The sequence below is a fragment of the Microtus oregoni genome, unplaced genomic scaffold (genome assembly GCF_018167655.1).
Source record: "Microtus oregoni isolate MIOR12 unplaced genomic scaffold, Mior012 000048F_ref0000485, whole genome shotgun sequence".
Taxonomy (NCBI): Eukaryota; Metazoa; Chordata; class Mammalia; order Rodentia; family Cricetidae; genus Microtus; species Microtus oregoni.
In genome coordinates, this window is record NW_024543222.1 from 1,570,318 (window position 1) to 1,594,405 (window position 24,088).

At 52.5% G+C, this 24,088-nt stretch overlaps 1 protein-coding gene across 5 annotated transcripts; it reads right to left on the reverse strand.

The window, feature by feature from the left end:
* Positions 1-52: 52 nt before the first annotated feature.
* Positions 53-11,716, reverse strand: Engase (endo-beta-N-acetylglucosaminidase). Of its 5 annotated transcripts, none has more exons than XM_041636113.1 (14): positions 11,568-11,716; positions 9,626-9,696; positions 9,297-9,498; positions 7,868-8,016; positions 7,318-7,475; positions 6,657-6,805; positions 6,264-6,429; positions 4,706-4,809; positions 4,291-4,399; positions 3,820-4,010; positions 3,269-3,417; positions 2,637-2,742; positions 2,224-2,338; positions 53-2,122 (listed from the first exon to the last, which is right to left on the reverse strand). In XM_041636113.1, the coding sequence occupies exons 1-14, from the start codon at positions 11,687-11,689 to the stop codon at positions 1,715-1,717; spliced, it is 2,199 nt and encodes a 732-aa protein (XP_041492047.1). In that variant the 5' UTR covers positions 11,690-11,716; the 3' UTR covers positions 53-1,714. The 5 variants fall into 5 exon arrangements, with proteins under 5 accessions (XP_041492047.1, XP_041492046.1, XP_041492050.1 ...); XM_041636112.1 differs by having other exon boundaries at positions 2,637-2,745; XM_041636116.1 differs by having other exon boundaries at positions 2,637-2,745; positions 9,297-9,494; positions 11,121-11,710.
* Positions 11,717-24,088: the final 12,372 nt, after the last annotated feature.

The window sequence follows — 24,088 nt, forward strand, 5'->3', positions numbered from 1 at the left end:
CTTCGGGGCTGGGGCCAAGAGCCGGATCACACCAAGACTTGCCTTCTCGTTTTTCACATTGGATAATTTATTTCCAAGCGATTATATCCACCAGAGGGGCCCGGGCTTAAATGCCGACAGATTAATTTTCCTGCGCAGGAGTCAGTGTTGCCGGGACTGGGGACCGTGCTCCTGGGAAGTGGGGTTGCGCGGCTTTGCCTCACGCCACGCTCTGCTAAGCCCCCTTACTTCTAATTGCTTGCTCACCAGACTGTAAGAAAATAATTGCCACTATAAATTTTCCCTCCTTCTCTGCATAAAATATTTGAAGGAACCAGCACTTTTAAAAAGTGTCCCCGGTACCATGAGGGAAGCAGGGCATTCAGGAATGCTGCACTGCCCCAGAACCCACCCCCTGCCCTTCCTGCCACCCGTGGACTCTCTGCTCCAGGCATAGTACCCTGGCTGGGACTGGGGAAGCCAGGGTCCTGGGGGCAGGTTCCGCATCAGACCAGAGAAAGCAAGGCCAGCACAGTCCTGGGTGCTCCTCTCCTACTTGCAAGGCTGGTGGCCACATGCCAGGGTACAGGAGTAGCCTGGACTTTACCAGAGGCCCTGTCCTGCCCCTGTCCCTGTGAGAGCCGGTAATCACAAGAGAAACCTGGCAGGATGGTTCTAGGTCCTTATAGGTGCCACTCGTGAGAGACAGAGTGCCCACAAAATCAGGGAAGATGGGCGGAAGCATCAACCCACACAGGCAGGAGCCACCCTTGCCCTCCTTGCCTGGCACTCAGGACTCTGAGGAAGCACCAACCTCTGGGGGATGGTGACAGGCTGCCCTGGTGGTGACAGGTCAGACCCCAGAGCTGTGTCAAAGAGGGTCCCATGTATGAACACAGAAGGGATGAGAGAGGTCGTGGCCTGAGCATGAAGCACTGGGAAAAGATGGTGGCGTCACCCACGGCCCAGATACTCAGGGTGGCTTCCATGCAGCCCAGTGTCAACAGGGCTCTGTACAGCTAAGGACATAGCCACACCTAGAGGGAGGCAAGGCGCACCTGTCTCTAGGAGACACGGGGGCACCTGATGCCTCTGCACCTTCACCATGGCAGACAGCCTGTGCACAGGCAAGGGAGTTGGGGTTCATGGGGACAGTCAGCTGCCAAAGCCACCATCCACACAGGTAGTCTGATGATGACTGGCCCACCTTGTATGGGGGGCGGGGTGCCAATGCCCACCAGACGGAGCTCCTAGTCCTAGAGGCCACCATCCCAGCTACCCTGTGAGTACCCAACTCCCACTCCAAGCCTAAGGGGTGTTGCCTCAGCCTTCAGGAGGCATCGCAAACCCTGGCCTCTCAGGGTCCTTACTGTCACCAGTGAGGTTTGTCTCTGATTGTCAAAGCTGCAGGGACAAATGGCCACCATTCTCAACAGAAGCATCTTTTCAGTCTGTGCGTGATAGCCTTTACTGAACCTTCTGAAAGAAACTTCAAACGCTCTCCTTCTCCCTTGAGTCCTGTTTCCCATGGAGGGCATTACACAGAAGGATGTGGGTGCTAGGTAACTCACCTGGAGCACCCACAGGTCAGAGCTTCCTGAGAGCACAGCCAGAGCCTAGAGACGTGGCCTCCTGGGGACCCAGCTATACTCCGTGGTCCACTCAGCCCTGTGTGGTTGGTCAAGAGGAAACCTCGAGTCTTGAGGCAAGAAGGGTATTATGCTCTGGGGTGGGCTCACTGAGGGGCTGAGTAGACCAGGGCCGCCCTGCCCCATTCGGCCTGAGGCACCTGGAAGCCCTCCCTGGGGACAGGCTCCACCAGGAACTCCACACGACCATCCTGCCCAAATCTAGCGGCCCCCACTACCACGTCCACCACACGGTACTGGTTGGCAAAAGCCAGGCCCAGGAACATGGGCTTCTCAGTCCCGTCCGTTGCGGAGCTGCTTCCTGTCTGTTCCCGGCAGTGAATCCGGAAGCACCTGGCTTGGAGCAGGTGGAAGGACCACTGAAGAGTACAGCTGAGAAGGAGTTGGGCAGGGCGGCCCTCGGATCCAGAGATCAGCGGAAGCCAGCGGAGCTGTGAGATGGTGACCTTCTGTACCCGGGGCAGAGGGGCCAGCAGGCTGTTGGCATCAACCACCTGATAGGAGAGAGGTTTGGCTGGCAAGATGCCCAGGGAGGCACTCCTCAGAGCCTCCATCCACCCCTCCCTCCCCACAGGCCCAGCTCCCACATACACACCTGGATCTCTCCAAGGCGACAAACGAAGCCCTTCTCCTCCCGGCTGCCAGGTGGCCGTGAGAAGCTCATCAAGAGGTCCTGAAGCAGGCACCCATGCAGGCTCACCTCATAGCAGCTGAAAGAACACACAGGCTACTCACAAGCCAGCTATGGGGAGGGCCCTAGCCACAGCATGAAGCAGGAAGCATCCCAGAGGTACCCCAGGTCATGGGGCCCAGGACTACAGCAGGTTCCTGTGAGGAATATTCTGGTCTATCTCACTGCTGCCAAAACTCGAGGGTCAAACCAAGATCTCTCCTTCCCTCTTGTTCCGGGGGGGGGGGGGGGTTGGTTCTCAGTGGGGAACTCTTGTTCCTTAAATTCCTCCATGTGTGCCCATAGCCTTAAGGGGACCTGACAGGAGAGGGACTCACCGTTGAATCCAGCCCCCACTGAGCTGCTGACCACAACGGCCACTCCATCTGGCCAGTTTGGTGGGGGGCACCCGGAGGGGTCGGGGGCTGTGCCTTGAGCCAGAATCTGCTAGAAGACATGGGCTTCAGAAAGGAGAATCCCACAGGAAAACCCAAGAGGGGCAGGATGTCTACTCGGCAGGGCAGTTGGGGAAGGGAGGTCTAGGAGACCCCTGGTGGGGCAGTGGACGGAGGGGGGTTCTAGGAGACCCCTGGGTAGGGCAGTGGGGGGAGGGGGGTCTAGGAGACCCCTGGGTAGGGCAGTGGGGGGAGGGGGGTCTAGGAGACCCCTGGGTAGGGCAGTGGGGGGAGGGGGGTCTAGGAGACCCCTGGGTAGGGCAGTGGGGGGAGGGGGGTCTAGGAGACCCCTGGGTAGGGCAGTGGGGGAGGGGGGTCTAGGAGACCCCTGGGTAGGGCAGTGGGGGGAGGGGGGTCTAGGAGACCCCTGTCTTACATCTCTGTGACCACAAACCACAGATTCCACCCTAGGTGGGAACTACCCATCCCCGCCCACAGCAGCCCCACCCATACCAGTTCCACCCGGAGCCAGGGCCTTCGCCACCTCCTTTCCATGAAGTTACCCAGCCTCTCACCATTGAGCACCAATATGCCACCCACGTGGCAGCTGCTGGCATCCCCTGTTGTAAGCTCCAAAGCCACCTGAACATCTGTCGAGCGTTCAAATTTGTACACCATTGACAGGAAAAGCTTGGGTGGCAGTGGAACCTGCAGGGAGAACAACCTGGAGGAGAGAAACCTTATGAGAGGTGGGAGGGAGACCGCAGACCCTCCACCAGCCCCTCCCTGCCGTGACTAGGACCTGGCCTTTCCTATAGCCAGACTGCTGCAGACTGGAAGGCCCTGGTTCTAATTTCCTCCCATGCACCATCTAAGGCAGCCACGTGCTGGGAAGTGCCACTCAGTGGGCTGTTTCAAACTCCTGCATGGCACTGCACCCAACCGACACAGCCATGCAACACTGAAGCAGGCTGCAGAGGCGTCATGCAATGTGTTTGAGCACAGCGTAAAAGATCTGAGGTCTAACAGCTCCTTACTTGGCTCCGGCAGACCCTCTGCCTAATTTAGCCGCAGACACAGAGGACAGAAGGCGGAGACCCACACACCTCAGCCATCACTCACCCACCTCACGGCTACGTTGTCAACCTCAGGTGGAATCAGGCCCCGGAGCAGCAGAGAGCTGCCCCCATGCCAGGCGTCTGCCAGGCAGCAGTGTGTCTTCACCCAGCCCCCACTGTCTCCAGCCAGTTTATGTTCGCCAAAGAGGGGCTGGGTCTCCTGGGCACTAGGGTGGTACCAGGGTCCCACTGCCTGCTCCTGAAGAAAGAGGAGAAGTGAGAAAAGGGCCGGGTGGTGGCGCATGCCTTTAATCCCAGCACTTGGGAGGCAGAGGCGGGCAGATCTCTGTAAGTTCAAGGCCAGCCTGGTCTACGGAGCGAGTGAGAAATGGGGCAGGGGCCTCCTCTGCAGAGGCAAACAGCACATGGAGGTAGGGACAAGCTCACATCCGTTGGCTCTCTCCTGCCCATCCCAGCCAGAGCCAGACACAGAGAAGCCCACTTTCCCACCCTGTCCTCAGCACCAGACTGCACCGCACCTTGCCATAGCAGACTCTTCGAGGCCCCAGCCCCAGACAGAAAGAGGTGACAAAGGGCAGGGAGCAGATACTGTGTGTGGGCAGGAAGCGCTCCAGCAGTCTCCAGAACCTGACAGGGACACGGGGAGTCAGGGTGAGGGGGTGCTCCACCTCCCTGCAGCCCTCTGTGGAGCCAGGGAGTCGGGCAGGCCAGATGACGCCAGCAGGAAATGGTTCTCACGCTCCTTTCCCTCCTGCCCAGATGGTCTCTAGAATCCTGTCAGGGGGCTGCCAGAGCATCCACTTAGTTCTCACCCTCAGTCCCACCCCACTGGAGAGGATTATTATACAGCTAGACCTGAGCCACCACCAGGTACCCACAGCAGCAGAGATGCCCTCTCTCTTGCCGGCCCATGCAAAGCCCTTGGGGACTCACTTGTCCTGGTTCTGAAGGAATTCACTCTTCTCCAGACACTCATACACCCAGCCAGGAGCAAACAGCGCCGCCGAGAAGCCGTGATTTCGGATCAGCTCCAGTGACTGGGGAGACAGAATCGAGGGAGATGCCGCACACTGGGACCAGAGTCCAGGCAGGACTGGAGGCCAGCTCACAGGGAAGGATCTCTCAGGACCAGCTAGGGAGAGCTCTCTCTCAGAACTCCAAGCAGAGGGTCTTGGGCTTCATCCCTGTTGTCCCACAAGCCAGCTAAAGGAGAAGCAACTGAAAACATGGCGGACTCAGTCATGGAGCTATTGTGGAGGGCAGAGCAGTGAGCTCACTGGGACTCTCCCTCTCCCCCTCTATCTTCTCTGAGAATCACAGCAGGTAGAGAATCAGCAGTCACTGGGCTGGGCCACTGTGTGCTCCTTGGTATTAGCTGTCACCTTGCACAACTAGAATAACCTTAGAAGAGTCTCAGGGACGGGTGGTGTCTGCCCTGGGTTAGCCTGTGGGCGTGTCTGAGTTTGTCTTGTTGATCGACTAGGGAAGACCTAGCCCACGGGAGGCAGCACTATTCCCTAGGAAAGGAAGGTCCTGACCATATAAAAGAGGAGAAAGCTGGGCGGGGTGACCTCTAATCCCAGGAAGCAGAGACAGGGAAGGCAAAGAAAGTGGGATCTACGCAGCAAGTTCCAGGACAGCCAGGGCTACTCAGAAAGATGCTTTCCCCAAAATAATAAGAGGTGGGGGAAGAAGAGAGCCAGTCAGAATAAGCCAGCATTGACTTCCTTTCCCTCTGATCGGGACGGTGCCGCCCAGACTTCCCTACACTGATGGGCTGGAGCCTGGAACTGTAACCTGAGATTCAGCCCCTGTGGTTCCTGTTGCACTTAGAGTATTTTATCACAAGTAAAACCAGGGCCCTGGGTCAAATGATTCATCTAGAGCTTCCCTCGGGACTGACAGACAGGAACTGGGCCTGCTGCTCACCTCTCCTCCCTGCTCAGCTGACTTGGCCAGAAAACCTCATTGGTCCCCAACATAATAGCTTTACCTCTGTCACTACAGCCCCTGCACACACCCTCTGTCTAGGTGGCATGAGAAGTCACTCAACGTGCTCCAAAGCACGTAGCCCAGGAAGGGAGGGAAATCAGCGTCTGGGGGATGATTCAAGAGTGGAAGCAAACGGAGTCAGGCAGTGGTCGCGCAGGCCTTTAATCCCAGCACTCGGGAGGCAGAGGCAGGTGGATCTCTGTGAGTTCGAGGCCAGCCTGGTCTACAAAGCAAGCCAGGACAGCCTGGTCTATAGAGCAAGTTCCAGGACAGTCGGAGCTAGGCAGGGAAACCCTGTCTCAAAAAAAAAGGAGTGGGTACACCTTCAGCCCATCTGACCCGAGACACAGGAGTTCTGGGGTGCCTTGGTTTCCCTTCTCAGGGAACAGTTGCTCTTTCTTTCCTCTGAGGTACTAAGAAGAACGGAAGGTCCCCAAAGAAGAGGCCACCGAAGGTGTGCAGACCAGTAGCCCTGTGCGGTGAAAAGGCCACCACCTACCTTGTCAGTATCGAAACGGCCTCCAACCACATTGCTCCGAGCAAACACATCCACGCCCACATACACGTCAACCAGGCGCTTCCCGGCCTGCGCCACCATCCTCTGCAGGTGGTCCTCCCGCCAGTTATAGTTGGTGAAGAAGCCATCGCAGGAGTCAAAGAAGACCCTGGGAGGTGGCAAGGACCAGCTGAGGCCATGCACAGCTGGACAGGACACCCATCTGCTGTCAGCCTCCCTGATGTTCAGGGCCACACAGAACCCATGGACTGGGGCTGCAGCATCCAGCCCCGTGGGTACTGACCGTACCTGCTCCCTCTAACCCAAAGCCGCCCACACGGGATGTCCTGTAACCTGTCCAGATCCTCTTCCTGCACAGCCACCCCTGGCGCTCACCTGTTCTGTTCATTGAGTTCATCCTGCCACTTGAGCTGCCCGCTCTGTACCACGCTGTCATACCACAGCACCAGGCCTCCGGGAACCAGCTGGTGGAGCTGCGTGGTCAGGTACCGGAGAAACGGGGGTGTGTTCCCCACAGCAGCCGGCTGCAAGGAAGGAAGGGAGATCAGACCCTCGCAAGGCTGGGCATGTCTGTCATGAGAAATAACACAGTATAGTAGAGAAGAGAGGCCATAAGAGCCAGCCTGCCAGAAATGCCCCTTGTCCCACAGCCACAGGGGAGGAAGGAGAGAAAAGAAAATAGCCTGGAATTCAGGAAGAGATAAAAGCAAGGGCAGGGGTCAGGATCACAGAGAAGCCACACACACAAGCCCAAAGCAGGGATGGGGAGAAAGTGTGTGGCTGCACCGAGGAGGGAGGCAAGCAGACCACAGCCAACGGAGCTCATGGCTAGCAGTCAGAGATGGCACTGTTGGCCCCAGCTGGGATGCAAGAAGTGGGTCTTGCTGCCATGGGCTGGGGCCTGGGTCCGGAGCAAGAGGGGTCATGCAAAGGGGTGAGGGTAGAGCAAGGAATCGGGGCAGGGGAAGCAAGCAAGGGGTGGAGGGGCAGGCACCAGACCACAGCTGCGGTGCCAGAACGTGGCTGTGTCTCTTACACTCAGGGAGTTCTCGATATTGATGAGCCAACCATCGAAACGAAAAAACTGAGCGATCTGGACCAGCCGATCGGCCACCGCCTGGTAGGAGCGCTCATCCCCAGCCAGGAAGGATTCGCAGAGCTTGCCACCCTCCTTCCACTCTGTGATAAAGGTCCCTGTGAGACATGAGATAGAAACGGCTGCAGGGACGGCTCTCCTCTGACCCGGGGCTTGCCTGAGTATGCTTCCTAGACAGCAGGACTATAGGAGGATGCAGACATTCTACCAGTGGTCCTCTGGGATGTGGTCACAGGGGATGCAGGATGAAGCTGGAGAAGCACCGGTCTGAACCAGTGAATGGCAAACCGTGGCCTCGGGCCAGACGCAGTCACTACTCATGTATGTAAGCAGGGCTTTTCTGGAACACAGCATGGCCTCTCTGCTCACCGCCACAATGACCCATGGGCCACAGCTAAAAATAGATGCCATCTGGTCCCCCCTGGGAAAATGTACAGACACCAGTCCTGACCCATGGGCACAGCTATGTCACCAGCCGCTTGGCTCTTACCCAGCACGCAGACCCCGTGCCGGTGGGCAGCATTGGTCCAGCACACAGGGGGGATAGTGACCGTGTGATGACTGAAGTACACAAAGATGTCAATGTACTGCCAGTGGTAGAAGGAGTAGGGGTTCTGCACCTTCGAGCCCTGAATGAACCTGGAAGACATGGGACAGAGTCAGGTCCCAGCGGACAGAATCAGGACACAGTGATGGCGGGTGGGAGAGAGCAGCCTTGGGTGAGGTGTCGCGCTTCAGTTCTGGTCATTGGCTCTGACTGAAGCCTGCTGGGTGAGACCCTGTGTGGGAGGAGCGAGAGCAGGAACTACCTGAGGCTCTTCTGTCAAGAGCAGCCAGGAGCAGGAGCTGGGGTGACAGCCAGCAAAATGCCTGCCTTGCAGGGAGTTCCATCCCTAGAACTGACTTAGTAAAAAAAAAAAAATTAAAAATCCAGGTAGGGTAGAGTGTGCATGTACTCTCAGGGATGAGAAGGCAGAGAGTGCCAGATGGGCCAGCCTTGTCTACTTGATGAGTTCCAGGCCAGTGAGGATGTGTGTCTCAAAAATAAGGTGGACAGTGTCCGAGGAACAATAGCCGAGGTTGTACCCCGGCCTCCACATACACACACAGACACACAAAGAACCCTGAAGAGGGGACTAGGCATAGAGGTACCTGAGGCAGAGGGACTGGAGGTGGAAGCCAGCTGGGCTACGTAATGAGTTCTCTACCAGACTAAACTACAGAGCAAGACCCAATCTCAAACATCCTCGTGTATTTGGGGAGGGCTCACTCACTGGGCAAGGAGCTGGCATGGGCCGCTGGATCTGCACAGACAGCACTTTGGCCTCTGTGAGCAGATGAAAGAGAAGGAAGCAGAAAGGCTAGGCACAGGCCCTGTCTCTGGCTTCCGCCCCAGGCGCAAGGTCAGCAGTGCCCGCGTCTCCCCTTGTCTGCAGGCTGGCCATGCCCCAGAGTGGGCTGCTGGCTCTGACTCAGCTTCCTATCACCCTGTCTGAGACTGTCCTCTAGATGTTTAAAGTGTCACTCTAATTAACCTGTGCATAGCTGAGAGAGAGAAAGCCCAGGAAACCAGAGGCAAAGGGATCTGAATGAGAACAGAGCTTAGGGGAAGTGCAACAGACACACACACACACCAAATGAGGACATGGCTGATGGGCCCGGAGGCCTGGAGATTGGGTGGCGATCCTCTTCAGGGGCAGCCTGAGGAGCTAGCCATCTATGTAGCTAAGACAGACACGCGCTCGCCCAACTCCAACTTGCTTCTGCCATGTGAAGTTTAACCTCTAGGACTGAGTTTCTCTCCCTGAGGTGCTGAGGGCCCATCTAGAAACCGTCTTTCCCAACTCCAACTGTCGCCATCTTCCCATGCTAGGACAGCCAGCAATGAGAGCAGTGCTATGTTATGTCAGGAACCTCACCTGTCCTCCAGGTACCCGCCCATCATGTCGTGGCACAGCAGGGTCCGGGGCCTGGGGCTGCTCAGTGGGGGCTGACGACGTTCTAGTGGCTCCAGGGCGACGTTGAAGCCATCCTCCATGGCGGGGGTCCAGGCCAGGAGGTCCTCCAGGGATGAGAAGTAAAAGCTGGTAGGTCTGGTGGTGTCCTTGTCATAATATCTAGCTGGTCCACAGAGGGAAACAGTAAGGAATGGTGGCAATCAGGGAATTCATGCAGATGCTTTGACCAGACCGGGGGGGGGGGGGGGGGGGGGGGGCAATGACCACAGTGGGAGCCTCGGTCACCTCACCTGGTAAAGGGTCTGGGCTGAAACTGACCACATCTCTAAAAATCGTTTCCTCTTCTTGGTCCTCTTTGATCCTAGGCAAAGGATGGGTTTTAAAAGATTAACTTGTTTTTGTTTTTGATACAAAGTCGTGTCTGTCATACAGGCCAGTCTGGGACTGACTGTGTAGTCAAGGACAACACAGAATTTCTAAGTTTTCCCCTTCCACCTCCCAAGCCTTGGAGTCTCAGGGGTGCTCCATTACGCCCACTTATGTTGTGTTGGTGACTGAACTAGATTTAAAGCACATTAAGTGAGCTACCAACTGAGCTGTATTCTCAGCCCCCCTAAAGGGTAAATAACAGAAGCAAATGGTTAGATATCTCTGAACATGGTTTATAAAACCTACACCAGAGGCATGCATGGAACCAGAGACTGGATAGCTAGGGCTCATCTTATTTATTAGCTACCAGGACCTGCTTCTGCTTGGACAGGTGCCAATGGCAGTCCACACCTGAGTAACACCTTCCCCGCCCAACAGGCAAATCACACACTGAGAACACCAAGGTAGGTACTTCTTAGGGCCACAGGCCTTCTGCGGGCAGGGGGTACATAGGGTTTTCAAGTACTAGCAAAATTGAAGGCCTTGAGAGGTCAGAAGCAGGTTTTGTCTTCTGTCCACACCCAGGGGCATGGAACACTCAGGGGCTCCCGCTGTCACCAATGGAGATAATGACAAGGAAGAGTACCTTGACTTCAGGAAGTAGCGATGTCTGAGGAAGCACTCGTTTGTTACAATGTTTTTAAAAGTATCATCTTAGAATAGTGAGAAGATACATAGTAACCTTTTAGAAACCAGGGTATCTAAACCTCCCAGGGCCTGAGGCCTTCAGCAGTGACTTGAGCTCCCTCCACAGGATCAGTCACCAATCACGGACCTAGGGCCTCTGCAATTAAACTGAGGAGCCCATGGATCTACAGAGACAGCCAGACAGCAGCAGGTATCTGTGTGTCTGGAGATACCTTCTTTTTCCTATGGTGCCGGGGCTCAGACTCAAGACTTCCCACATCCTAGGCAAGTGCTCTACCATGAATCCATCTCAAGACCTTCCATTCTTATTTGAAGACACAGCCTGGCTAAACCAGGTTAGCCTCAAACTTGTGAGCCTCCTGCCTCGCCCTCTCAAGTAGTCCGATAACACAGGCCTGTGTCATTGGGCCATGTTAACCACCCCCTTTCAAATCTCATTTCCAGACTCTTCTCTTCCAGATGCCCCTCCCTGGAGGATTTCTTCACCCTTCAGCTACGCCCAAAGGAATTCAGAGCAATCCTGCCTGCTCCTGTTCACCTTTGTCACCTTAGAATTCTCCAGAAAGAGGGAAAGGACCGGATTGGGAGGCCTTCTACCCAGCACCCACACTATCGTCTGGATGGCCCAGCTGTCTCACAGCTGTGGGTGGAAAAACAGAACGAGACAAGTCAAGTCTGTGGTGACACCCTTCCCAGTATCCTACTTACCAGGATGTTACTAACCCCAAAGGAACAAATCCCCAGACCAGAGGGTCATGTCTGTCCACTCCTCACTTTGCTCATTGTGATCCTCCCACGTGGATAGCCACCAACCGCGGTCCTCCTCTTCCCTAAAGTCTCAGTTCAAATATCAGCCTAACAGAAAGCCATCCAGGTATGGCAATGCCTGACTTACAGGGCCAAAGAAAGGTACGGTAGTCATGGAGCCAGGCTTCCGGGACGGGACCCGGTGGGCTGGAATAGGGTCTGTCATGGGTCAGGGACAAGGACGCTGCTAGCTTGCTCGGGTGGCCCGTCTGCGGCCGTGGATGGAAGGACAGAGGGACGCAGGGATGAAGGGAGCCCACCGCGAGAAGTGGACAGTGTCGCACTGTGCAGGGACAAGCAGCATGGCCACCCCGGCCCAAACCCGGAGCTCAGCCCAGCCGTGCACACCTCCGCCCCTGCCTTCGCCGCCCCGGCTTCCGTCCCGACTGGTCCTGCGCCTGCTTCTCCGGGGTCTTGGGGCCCCTCCGCTGCACAGCCCCCCGGGTCAGCACGGACGAGGCTTCTTCCATGGCGTTTAGCGCCCGCCGGCCGCCGGGGCCGCGGGACAACCTTGCTCCAACAGCCAATCGCAGGCCCGGGCCTGCCCCCGCCGCCGCTCTCAGCCAATGGAGAGTGCGAAATGCCGTGGGCGGCTCCTTCCGGCCAGGATCAGACCGCGCTCTGCAAACTGGGCGCTTGGAACCGGAGTTAAATAACCGGAGGGGCGGGCCCTGGTGGGCGGGGTCTGGGAGAAAGACGTAGCCGCCTGCATTCTGAGCCCACGGAGTTCTCCGCAAAGCTCTCTTCTCAGTAAACTGAGGAGCAGCCCGGACAGATGAAGCAATCTACCAGACACCACCCAGTCAGTACACGGTAGCGATGAGCCCTGGAACTTGGCCACACAGTCCAGGGTAGCGAGCCCTGGAGGTCCCTGGATCCGCAGTCTCCGACTAGCACCTCCAAATGCTGGGGTTACAGGCATAGGCCACCATACTCAACTCGTTTATTTTTTAATTAAAATATAATTACATCATTTTCCCCGTCCTTTCCTCCCTCCCACCCTTGCTTGATCTCTCTCAAATTCATGATTTTCATTTCTTTAATTGTTGTTCCATATGCATGTATATATTCCAAACTATATAAACACAGCCTGTTCAGTCCCTCCAAATGTTACTTGTGAGTATACGTTTTCAGGACTGGCCATTTGGTATTGAATAACCAACCGGGAACGGATTCTTCCCGGGGAAGACTGTTTTCCCCACTCTCAGCATTCTGTAGTTGCCTGTAATTACTTGTCTAGGATTGGGGCCATATTAGTCTATGGGTGTCATCACCATTCAGGCCTTATTTAAGCAATAAATTGTTGTGTTGATGCAGACTCATGGATGCAGCTTCTCTGCCATGTCTAGGAGACACAACTAGACTTGAGGTCTGTTCACCAAAAGGGGAATCCTGTCTGGTACTGAGTAATCTAGCCAACCATGTGAGCTAGCAGCATCACAGATCATGGAGAAGAACGGACAACTGACATCTCACTAAGGCAGCACAGTGCTGGCTTTTAACCCAGGACCTGGGCGTTCAAATTCTGGTCCTCAGGCTTGCAAAGCTCACAGGCAAGCCGACTGAGCCAACTCTAGCTCCATTGATGAGGTTTGAATTCTGCTCGCCACACTGAAAAGTAATATTCAGGACAGCATAAAAGATAAAACTGTGGTGTCCATTTGTGTATCGACAAGGGCTGACGACTGTCTTTTCTTGTTAATCAACAAAAGAGAGGTGAGTTAAAGATGGGTCTTAGAAGGTCTCAGCTACAATGGGAGATCAGGATGGAAAAGGCAGGAGGGAGGGCATGGGGGATGGAGGACAGGGAGGCTCTCCTGGAGGGACTGTTTGCGTCTATCCATCCTGTACGACTTGGAAACAGCTGGAATGGATCCCGTAAACTGATGAGCAGGGATAGTTCCCTCCTGAACACATTTTCCCACTCTCAAGCCTGTGTTCTGCAGAAATATACCCAGTCACGTATGCAGGGCCCAGGAAGCGGCATCTGTCAGAGGGGAGGTTCACAGCGAACTTGATGCTCCATGTTCTGAGCGATGAGAGGCACCAGGAGATGAAGCTCAACATCCCTCTGCAGCTTGCCCAAGCCAAGCTAACTGGGCCTCTTTATTACTGTTTTCAACCTTTGAGCTTTATGAGGCCCCAAGCATTCATAAACGCCAAGGATATAAGGTGGTTGGATATGGGCCCCGGCTCTATTGCTGGCTAGCCAGTCGGACAGGGAAGAGGCACCGGGAGCAGGATTACAGTGATCTACAAGACAGAGTTGGTGGGACAGCTCTTCCCACTGACCCAGGGAGGGGAGCAGAGCTCTGTATGAGGCTGAGACAAGGAAGGTAGCAGGTCACCCAAACTGGGGCCACTGTCTCCAGCCCCAAACACAGTCAGCTAACATGAAGCCTCGAGGAAAGAAAAGAGCTGTCATGAAAGCTGTACAGATGGGAGTGGTTCCCCCCCATCCCAGCCAACCACCCACCTCTGTACTCCAGCCCCTCCTGAGACCTGTGCATCTGGAATAGAGTTACAGGTGGGAGAATAGAAGCGGTGGGATGCTCAGGTTAGGGTCTAATGACACCTCCTCACCCCCACCAACAAGGGCACGATAATAAACCGGTCCTGTGAAGATCATATGAGTGAGGGGGACCAGAGGCTCGGACTTAGATGGCAATGATTATGTCACAGCCAGAGGACAGCATTCCATAACATGGCCTAGCTCTATCTTGTCCCCTCCCTCTCAGCCCCCCCCCCATAACACTCCAGTGATCAGAAGCAAGAGGAAAAAGGAGTGAGAGTGAGGGCTGGCGTGGGAGGCGGGGGTCTGCTGCTCTGGTTGGGGCCTCCACTTCTCTTCCCCCGCTTCTTGCTGACTGCAGGGTGAGTATCTGCCAGCAGGAGGATCTGATGGTCGGAACTGGCAGCCACCAGAGTCTACGAGAGGGTACAGATCAGTAAGACAGAAGCAGCCTGGATCTTTGATAGGATAGACACAGTATCAGCCTGGACCACGGCATGCAGGGTTTCCCAGGAGACCTGTTTGCTGCAAGCCAGCGCATCCTCTGTGTCTACGATAATAGCTGACTCTAAGGTGATGTGTGAGCAACAGTTCTCGGGGAGAAACTGTGTTTTATTAGATGACCTGATGATCGAAACTTTCTTGATTGAAAGGGCGTTGGTGGCACACACCTTTAATCCCAGTACTCAGGAGGCAGAGGCAGGCAGATCTCTGTGAGTTTGAGGCCAGCCTGGTCTATAGAGGGAGTTCCAGGACAAGCTCCAAAGCTACACAGAGAAACATTGTCTCGATAGATAGAAAGAAAGAAAGAAAGAAAGAAAGAAAGAAAGAAAGAAAGAAAACTTCCTTGATTATTGAAAGTTACAACGTTGCAGGTCCAGGGTCTAATCACAAATTTCCTGGGCTATCTCCTCCCCTGGAATAGCAGCACCTGAGCCCACAGCAGAGGCCCCTGCTGTGCTGTAACCAGCCACCTGTTTCCAACAATATGTCTCAGCACATCCTTCTGAACGAGAGAAGCTGGGGCTGACCTCAGGCTCCTGCTGCCTCGCCCAGCGTCCTTCCCACTGGAGGCTGTGTCTAGGCACCTGCTCAGCAGCTTGCCCAGTCAGGGGTTGATGGCTCCTGGCACACTCTAGCCTACATGCCTTCACCAAAGCCACCTGCTCCGTCTTCCGCAGTGAAAGGACACCACCTGGGATGTCTGACTTTGCATCCCCTGCCCCTTTTCCTATTGTGATCACACAGTGGTGAGATGAGTGTCATGGGACGCCTGCACACGCAGAATGGAGCCATGTCATCACCCCGCAGCTTTAAAGAAACAGCTATGTCGCGAAGAGGCAGAGTTCCACAAATCTGACGACAGTCCGCCCGTGCCAAAGGAACAAGGAAGTCCCTCTGTCTTAACCCTCATAGAAAATGCATCTGCCTCCTGGTGTTCACATCAGCCTTTTTCCCCCTCCCCCATCTGTCACCTAGTTCTCCACCTTACAGGCCGCTGTCTGCCAGCGTCCTACAGAGTTCTCGTCCATTGAGTAGAATAGAAGATGGTTCATTCATGATTATGAAGGAAAGTCAACCCAGGGGCATGACCTTGGGATTACCCCCAGTGTCACAAAAGGACCACGTCACCTTAGCGGATCCATTTTGTTAGACTCTGCACCTATATCCTGGTGTGCCTGCCACAAGATCAAAGTTCCCACCACCACTCTGTTGGGTGTCCTCACTCACCCCTCTTCTCTAGAGACCCCTTGACACTCCACCCATATCACCAGACTAGCCTGCATCCTGCAGACATCTTAGAATATACTTCCAGATAGTCATACATATTTAAACAGGAGACCTGTTTGCTGCAAGCCAGCGCATCCTCTGTGTCTACGATAATAGCTGACTCTAAGGTGATGTGTGAGCAACAGTTCTCAGGGAGAAACTGCCTTTTATTAAAACATGTATATGTATATTGGGAGCAGTGAGACCCCAGATCCTGAATTTCTTGTAATCCCCTGATCTGAGTGCCTACAGCTGCTTCTGAGCACGAGATCTCCAGGAGTTCCTGATGGCAGGAGAGTGGTTTCTGGTGGGTTTGGCTGGGGCATGGCTATCCCTATATAATCTGCCCCTGAACACACTAAAGGGGCATTCTGGGGAATTCAAGGATGACCCGTGTCGCTGTCTCTCTGTCTGTGTGTGTCTGTGTATTTCAACCTCCAGCCCCCCTGCCCAAAGCTCGCGAACTGGGTGCTAGCGCACAGAGTGCAGACACGGGGGCGCAGTGCACGGCAATTGGAGGTCCCAACCGAGATATCAGGAACTAGGGAACATTGAGAGGTCGCCCTCAGAAGGTGAGGGTGGATCGAGGTATGTGTTAATCCTGACGTCCTGGAAAATGGCACCAAGTTGCAGTAAATACACCTAAGAATGCAGCGTCCCTGCTCAGCAGGAAGTAGCCAGACAGATTGACAACGCCCAAGTTCCCTAAAAGATTGTTTAAGTGGGGCCCCTTCAGTGGTTGCAGAGCAGCAAGCCTGCTTCCCTGAGTTCCGCTCAACTTCATGCACCGGTTTGGACCCAGAATGAGTAAAGCTGGGGCTAGAAGGCAGCTGGAGCAGAGCTTTGCTGGGTGGCTGTGGTGGAAGGCACATTGCCTCAGCCCAGTCAGTGCCTCGCCTGGCGGATGCCACAGCAGTGCCAAGAGTATCAGCAAACGCAACAACACGTGCTGAAGCTGAGACAAGCCTGGAGCACAGACCCCCGCCCCCCACTGGGCTGCCCGAGAACGCAGCAGTGGGGCAAGGAGAAGGCAGTGGCAGTTACAGGCTCTGCATGCCAAAGAGTCTGCGGCAGAGCGAATTTAAATCAAGAGACTGCCCTATTGTAGGAGCAGGTGGACTTATGGCTAGTACAACAAATGTCTTGTTCATTATTTCATTTGTATGACATCTGTTAATATTGCTAATGCCTCTTATGTGGTGAAACAACTCAATGGTTACTTGAATAACCCTTGAAATGTTACAATTAGCACATCAGGGAAGCCAAAGAGAGGTGCACGAGTGAGGGAGAAGGTGTCTTCCATGCACTCAGATGACAAGAATGAATGGCCACGGGGGTATGGCAGCTGGGGTTTGTTATTTAGGGGACTGCTGAAGGAGCAGTGGTTTCTGACTGCTCCTGGGGTCATGGCAAAGCCACTCCTAAAAGTCCCAAGTTTCTGTTCACTTGAGGGGAAGAGGGTGTGTGGGAAATGGTACGAGGAACCAACAGTCTCTGGGATACTTGGATCTACCTGTCTTACAGGCTTAAGTTGCTCTCTTGTGTTCCCTAAAAGCCAGTATTCTCCTGAGGAGATGCTGTCACTCTCTCCTGAGTTCAGGTTCAATCAAAGTGACCAAAAGGCTGTGTGGTCAGGAGGGTCTTCTGTTTTATAAAACATTTAGGGGGGAGATGTTGGGAGCAGTGTGACCCCAGATCCTGAATTTCTTGTAATCCCCTGATCTGAGTGCCTACAGCTGCTCTGAGCACGAGACCTCCAGGAGTTCCTGATGGCAGGAGAGTGGTTTCTGGTGGGTTTGGCTGGGGCGTAGCTATCTCTATATAATCTGCCCCTGAACACCAATAAAGGGGCATTCTGGGGCATTCAAGGATGACCCATGTCACTGTCTCTCTGTGTGTCTGTGTATTTCAACCTCCAGCCCTTTGCCCGAAGCTTGCATGAAGAGCAGACACGGGGGTGTGGTGCGCAGGATATGTACTTGTATGATATTGTGTTTTATAAAAATGGTGCCATATTGTAAAAATTATCCAATGTTTTGCGTTTTTAATCAGCAGTACTTTTTTTTTTTTTTTGGTTTTTCGAGACAGGGTTTCTCTGTAGCTTTGGAGCCTGTCCTGGAACTAGCTCTTGTAGACCAGGCTGGCCTAGAACTCACAGAGATCCGCCTGCCTTTGCCTCCCGTGTGCTGGGATTAAAGGCGTGCGCCACCACCGCCCAGCAGTACATTTTTTTTTTTAAATTGAGCTTTGTGAGGACTGGAGAGATGGCTCAGCACTTAAGAGCATTTGCTGCTTTTGTAGAGGTCTTGGGTTTGTTTCCCAACATAATGGCTCACAACCATCTATAACTTCACTTCTGGCCTCCAAGGACACCAGGCTTGCACACAGTGCACATACTTACATAGAGCCAAAACACTCGCACACATAAGATAAAGCTAAATAGAGTCCATTGATTTATGTAGCTCTAATTTATCCCTTTTCTCTGATTTTGTGTTTTGAGACAGGGTCTCTCTATGTAGACCTGGTCTGTCACAGAGACCCACCTGCTTCAGCCTCTCAAGTGCTGGGATTAAAGGCAAGGGCAACCACAGCCTGGCTTTGTCACTTTTAAAATGCTAAGATGAAGATTGTCATAAACAGCGTCCTGGGCACGCATACTTTTCCTTTTATGGTAAACATAGAGTCGCTGATGATAGAACATGAATGCTTTCAGATGTTTTAAAATACACACATGCACACACACACACATGCCACAGCACACTGCAGAGATGCAGAGAACAGTTTTTTAGCCCCAGTTCTTTCCTTCCATCTTGTTGAGACAGTGTTGTCCACTGCTGCCATGTGTACTCTTAGCTAGCTGACCCACCAGCTTCCAGCCTATTGTCTCCGCCTCCCACCCACACTGTAGGAGTTCTGGAATTGTAGACAGGTGACCCAGCACCTGGGTTTTTTTTTTTTAAAGGGGAATTTCTTTTCTTTTTTTTATTTTTTTAGATTTATTTATTTATTATGTATACAACATTCTGCCTCCATGTATGCCCACAGGCCAGAAGAGGGCGCCATATCTAATTACAGATGGTTGTGGACCACCATGTGGTTGCTGGGAATTGAACTCAGGACCTCTGGAAGAGCAGCCAGTGCTCTTAACCTCTGAGCCATCTCTCCAGCCCCAGCACCTGGGTTTTTAGTGGGCTCTAGGGATCCAAACTAAGGCTGTCAAGCTTGTGTGGGGCAACAATCAGCTTCAACTGCCAACTCAATAAAATGTATCGACACCTGGGAAGACAGTCTTATTGAGGGATTGTCTACACTGGGTTACACTGGGTCCGTGGTGGGCTTGTCTGCAGGGGAGGGACCTAAGTTAATTGACAGGGAAGACCTAGTCCACTGTGGGCAGCCCCATCCTCCAGGCAGGGGGTCCTGAACTCAAAAGAGTAGAGAAATGGAACTGAGCACAGGCAAGTGACCATGTGAGTTTCTTTTCTGCTCTTCACCATGTGACAAGACCCTGCCTCAACTTCCCCACATGACAGATACTAGCCTGGACCTGTAGGCCCTTTCTCCCCAAGTTGCTTTTTGTCAGGGTGTTTTATCCTAGCAGCAGGAATGAAACCAGGACACTCAGCAAACATTTTTACCCACTGAGCCATCTTCCTAGCCCCACATTTTCATTTTGCTGGGGTTTTTTGTTTTGTTTTGTTTTGCCTCTTAGTCATTGGTGCTGGACTTGCTTCCCACTCCCCTGATAGGTGGACGCCAGGTGGAGTTGTCGGTTTGTTATCACATTGCACAATCTTTAGGATTGCCCAGGCACCTGGACACAGCAGCTCCTCCATGGCAATTCCAGGGAGTTCTCTCCCCTCTGTTGGGAGGCACCTGCTGCACAATGCGGGTTTTCCTCCTGCATACACGAAGGGAGCGCATGCATGTACGGCTCCCAAAGCCCTTCATGTGGCTCACAGAGCGGGGTTTGATATTTCCACGTGTCCAAGTTGTCTCCCGCTCAGCATGGCTGTCCCTACCTCAGGGTCATCCCTGGCAGGCTCCGCCCCTTCAGATGCTCCTGGAGGATGCATTGGTCATCCCTGGCAGGCTCCGCCCCTTCAGATGCTCCTGGGGGATGCATTGGTCATCCCTGCTAGGCTCCGCCCCTTCAGATGCTCCTGGGGGATGCATTGGTCATCCCTGGCAGGCTCCGCCCCTTCAGATGCTCCTGGGGGATGCATTGGTCATCCCTGGCAGGCTCCGCCCCTTCAGATGTCCCTGGGGGGTGAGTTTGTCATCCCCCCCCCTTCAGGCTCCACCTCCTTAGACACCCCTGGGGAGGGGTCACTTTTCCCTTTGGTTAAGGGCTTGGGATCTCATTCTTGCTGAGTCATTTGCTTTTAATTCAAGTTTTCCTTGAAAAAATGTTTATTTCATCAAGGTTTTTAATACAGGGTTTTAAATTACTCTTGCTCATACTGTTGAATCCTTTGATTTAAAAGAAAAAAAAAGCATCCTAGTCCCTGTGTGCACTCTCTGCGCACAGACCTGTGTCCGTGTCTGTCTCTCTCTTTTTCCCCTTTCTTTCCTGATTCTTTTTGTTGGCGGACCCTCCTCTTTTTGTTTGTTTTCCGTTTCTCTAATTTCTGCCTTTATGGTCTCGCCTGCCATTTTCTTTGGATCTGTTTTCTGTTTTCTTCCTCTTATTTCGAAAGTGGGAAGTTTGTCTGGCCTGCATAGTAAACAGCTCTGGTTTCGAGGTGAATGTTGAAGAGAATGGCTTAGTTTGGTTTGCTTTCTTATTGAGTTGTTATGTTTTTGGTTTATTTTGTTTGTTTTTTAGAGACAGAGATCCTCTGTAGCCTGGACCGACCTGGGACTCAAATTGTAGCACAAGCTGGCCGTGAACTGGGAGCAAACCCTCCTATCTCACAATCCTCATAGCTAGCATTGCAGGCCACCAGCCCTGACCCCACTAGCCACAGGCGCTCAGGGGGAAGGGTGCTGTTTCATTCTCAGGATTTTCTAAATACTGTGTTAAAAGTTCTGCTCTTAGTTCCTAGCTAACCAGTCACAGAGGTATTGAGCGCTGGGGTAGGAGAGATGGCTCAGCAGGGAGGAGCCCTAACTACTCTTCCAGAGGACACTGGCTCTGTTCCCAGCGTCTACACGGTGGCTCACACCATCTTTAACTCTAAGTGATCCCATATCTCTTCTGAATTCCACTGAGTGTTTCAGAGGATTCGACCCCTCTCATGAGCTCCTGAGATTTATTACTACATTTATTTGTGTGTGTGTGGGGGGGGGGGATGGTGTGTGCGCACGTGCACACATGTATTCAAGTTCGCATGCTAAGGCGCATGTGTGTGTGTGTGTGTGTGTGTGTGTGTGTTATGGTGTGTGCGCACGTGTACACATGTATTCATGTTCGCATGCTAAGGCGAATGTGTGTAGATCAGAGGAAGACTTGCAGAACTCAGTTCTCTCCTTGCACTATGTGAATTTTGACAATTCATTCGACTCAGGTCTCTCTCTCTTTAGATTCATTTATTGTGTATACAGTGTTCTGCCTGCATCTCCACCTGCGGGCAGAAGAGGGCATCAGATCTCATTCTAGATGGTTGTGAGCCATCATGTGTTTGCTTGGAATTGAACACAGAACCTCTGAAAGAGCAGCCAGTGCTCTTAATCACCCCACCCTTCCTTCTACCATCATTCTTAGTTTGCTCTCCTGCCTAACCTTATCCTGTTCAGCTATTGGACAGTCAGCTTCTTTATTAAACCAATCACAGTAACATGTATTCACACAGTGTAAAGGAATATTACACATTTGACTGCCGGACAGTCAACCACAATTTTACTATCTAAAAATTAAAACCTTCCTTTTTAATTAGACAAAAAGATGGAAATGCTGTGGAATAATTCTTTTGTTCACTGTGAGTACATATTACTCTCATTGGTTAATACCAAGCTGACTGGTTGATGGTTACACAGGATTTTCTGGGCAGAGAAAATGCTGGGAAGGAGGGCAGAGTCTGAGAAGTCTCAAGAAGTTGCCAGCAGACACAGAGAGAAACAAGATGGGCATGTCATACTAAGAAAAGGTACCACATGGCAAAGTATAGATAAGAAATATGGGTTAATTTAAATGTAAGAGTTAGCTAGTAGCAAGCCTGAGCTATTGGCCAAGCATTTATAATTAGTACTAAACCTCTGTGTATTTATTTGGAAGCTGCTGGTGCAGGAGGAAGACTCCAGCTACACCAACCCTGGTACAGTGACTTTCATCACTTACCAGTTCTGATACTCCACCTATCAATTGCACGCCTCCCTGTCGATAGCAACCTATAAACAGCAGCTTCATCTTTCCCTCTCCAATCCTGGCCTCATCATTGACTTTTCTTGCCTTGGTGATCTGTGTCCACCCTCTAGATCAACCTTAAATGTTAAGGTGCTGGTGTGGCTGGGAGTGGAGCTCAGTGGTGGAGCCGTCTGTAGCTGTCAGTCATAGGCAGTTAGGTCAGATGCAGAGAGAGGCAAGGAATGCTGGTAAGACAAATAGCCATTAGATTCTGGTCCTGCAACGTTCCAACACTAGTGCAGTCGCTGAAGTTCTAGCCAGTATTGTCAGAAGGTGTGGGTCTTTCCATGAGCCTGCCTTCATGGAATAAACCCAGTTTACTCAAGGTGTGTGCTTTTCCTCTGGAGTGTTCTGCATCTACTCAAAGATTCTCCTTTCTTGAAATTTTCTCATCAGGCTTTGGAATCAGGCTATTTTAGGAATGCTTCATTAAAATGGGAAAGATCTCCTTTTCACTTTTCTGGAATAGTTTGTTCAGGATTAACATCATTGTTCTGTAATTTAGTTTATTCATATAACAACTGGATCCAGAGAGGTGGCTCAGTGGTTAAAAGTGCTTGCTGCTCTTGACAAGAGCTAGGTTTGGTTCCTAACACACACATGGCCGCTCACAGCTACCATAGCTCTGGTTCCAGGGAACCTGGCACCCTCTTCTGGCCTCCACAGGTACTGCATGCACATGGTGCACATACTTATAAGCAAAACACACACACCTAAGATAAATATGTTTTCAAACGATAATCTGCGCTGAGGAGTTTCTTTTGTGGAAGCTTTTAAATTACAGCTTGCACTAGATATTTCCAAAACTATCCAGATGTTTCTGTGCTACACTAATCTCAGGAGTTGTGTGTTTCTCAGGGGTGTCTATCTGTTTTTCAAGCTCACTGGCTGGCATGAAGGAATGCTATTATTCATTTATATTCCATATTGGTAGACTGCAATAATAGAGTTTTTTGTTTGTTTGTTTGTTTGTTTTGGGGGGGTTGGTTTTCAGAGGCAGGGTTTCTCTGTGTAACTCTCCTGGCTGTCCTGGAACTCGCTTTTTAGACCAGGCTGGCCTGGAACTCACTGAGATCTGCTTGTCTCTGCCTTCTGAGGGCTGGGATTAAAGGTGTGTGTCACCACTGCCCAGCTATGATACTTTTTTGTTTCTTTTTTTTTTTGCTTTATTTAATTTTATTTTATGTGCATTGGTGTGAAGGTGTCAGATCCCCTTCAACTGGATCTTCAGACAGTTGTGAGCTGCCATGTGGGTGCTGGGAATTGAACCCGGGTCCTCTGGAAGAGCAATCAGTGCTCTTAACCACTGAGCCATATCTCCAGCCCCTATGATACTTTTTTGAAATGAGTTTCCTGTTCCATTATTTTATGAGTCCATGATTCTCTCCATCTCTGTGTCCCTTCCATGCTCCAAACCCACAAAATCTGCGTGCTCAATAAAATAATTGTTGTTTTATAGATTATATGATGAATTCCATATCTAATTCATTCTCACCAAGATGGCTGCTCTTGCAGGCAGCCCTGACCGGGTGGACATTGACTCAGATGTGTGATCAGGTGAGATCCAGAGACGATACAATAAGCATGAACTAACAGGCCCATGTGTCACTTCTGGGTCCCTGAGAGAAGGATGTAGACAAGTCTGGATGGAGACCACTGACACCGCCACTCCACTAGCAGATGAGGGGGTGGGGGGGGAAGGGAAGGAAGAGAGTGAGAGAGAGGAAACAGGAAGACAGTGTAGGCAGAGACAAAGTTAGGAAGGAGAGGAGAGATGAGAGGGGAAAGGAGGGAAAGAGCCTGCGACTGCTGTCACTAGGTCCCTATGGTGTCCTCACGCCTTCCCTGGAGCCGTGCAGTGCAGGCTCAGAGCAAACACACAGCGAGAGAACTTGATGGTGCCCCCTGATGCCGCCCTGGGGTTTCCAGTGGTCAGCAGCTGCAGAGCTCACAGTGAGGAAGATACGAAAGGACAGACCTCATCACAATCAACCGCTCAGGAAGGGAAGTCTCCACTAGGCCAGAGGTGATAGGGTGTGACTGGGCTGCAAATAGCTTGGGTCTGAACCCCAGATGGCTGTGGAGGCCAATCTCTGCACAAAACACATCCGGACGGTGGCAGCCCTCACCACCCTTGCCCTCTGTGTGACCCAAACCCCACGCACTGAGCAGTACCTTCCCCTGCATGACAGTTCTGCTGTGTGTCTTTATGATTTCCCTTTTCATGTGTGAGTGTGTGGT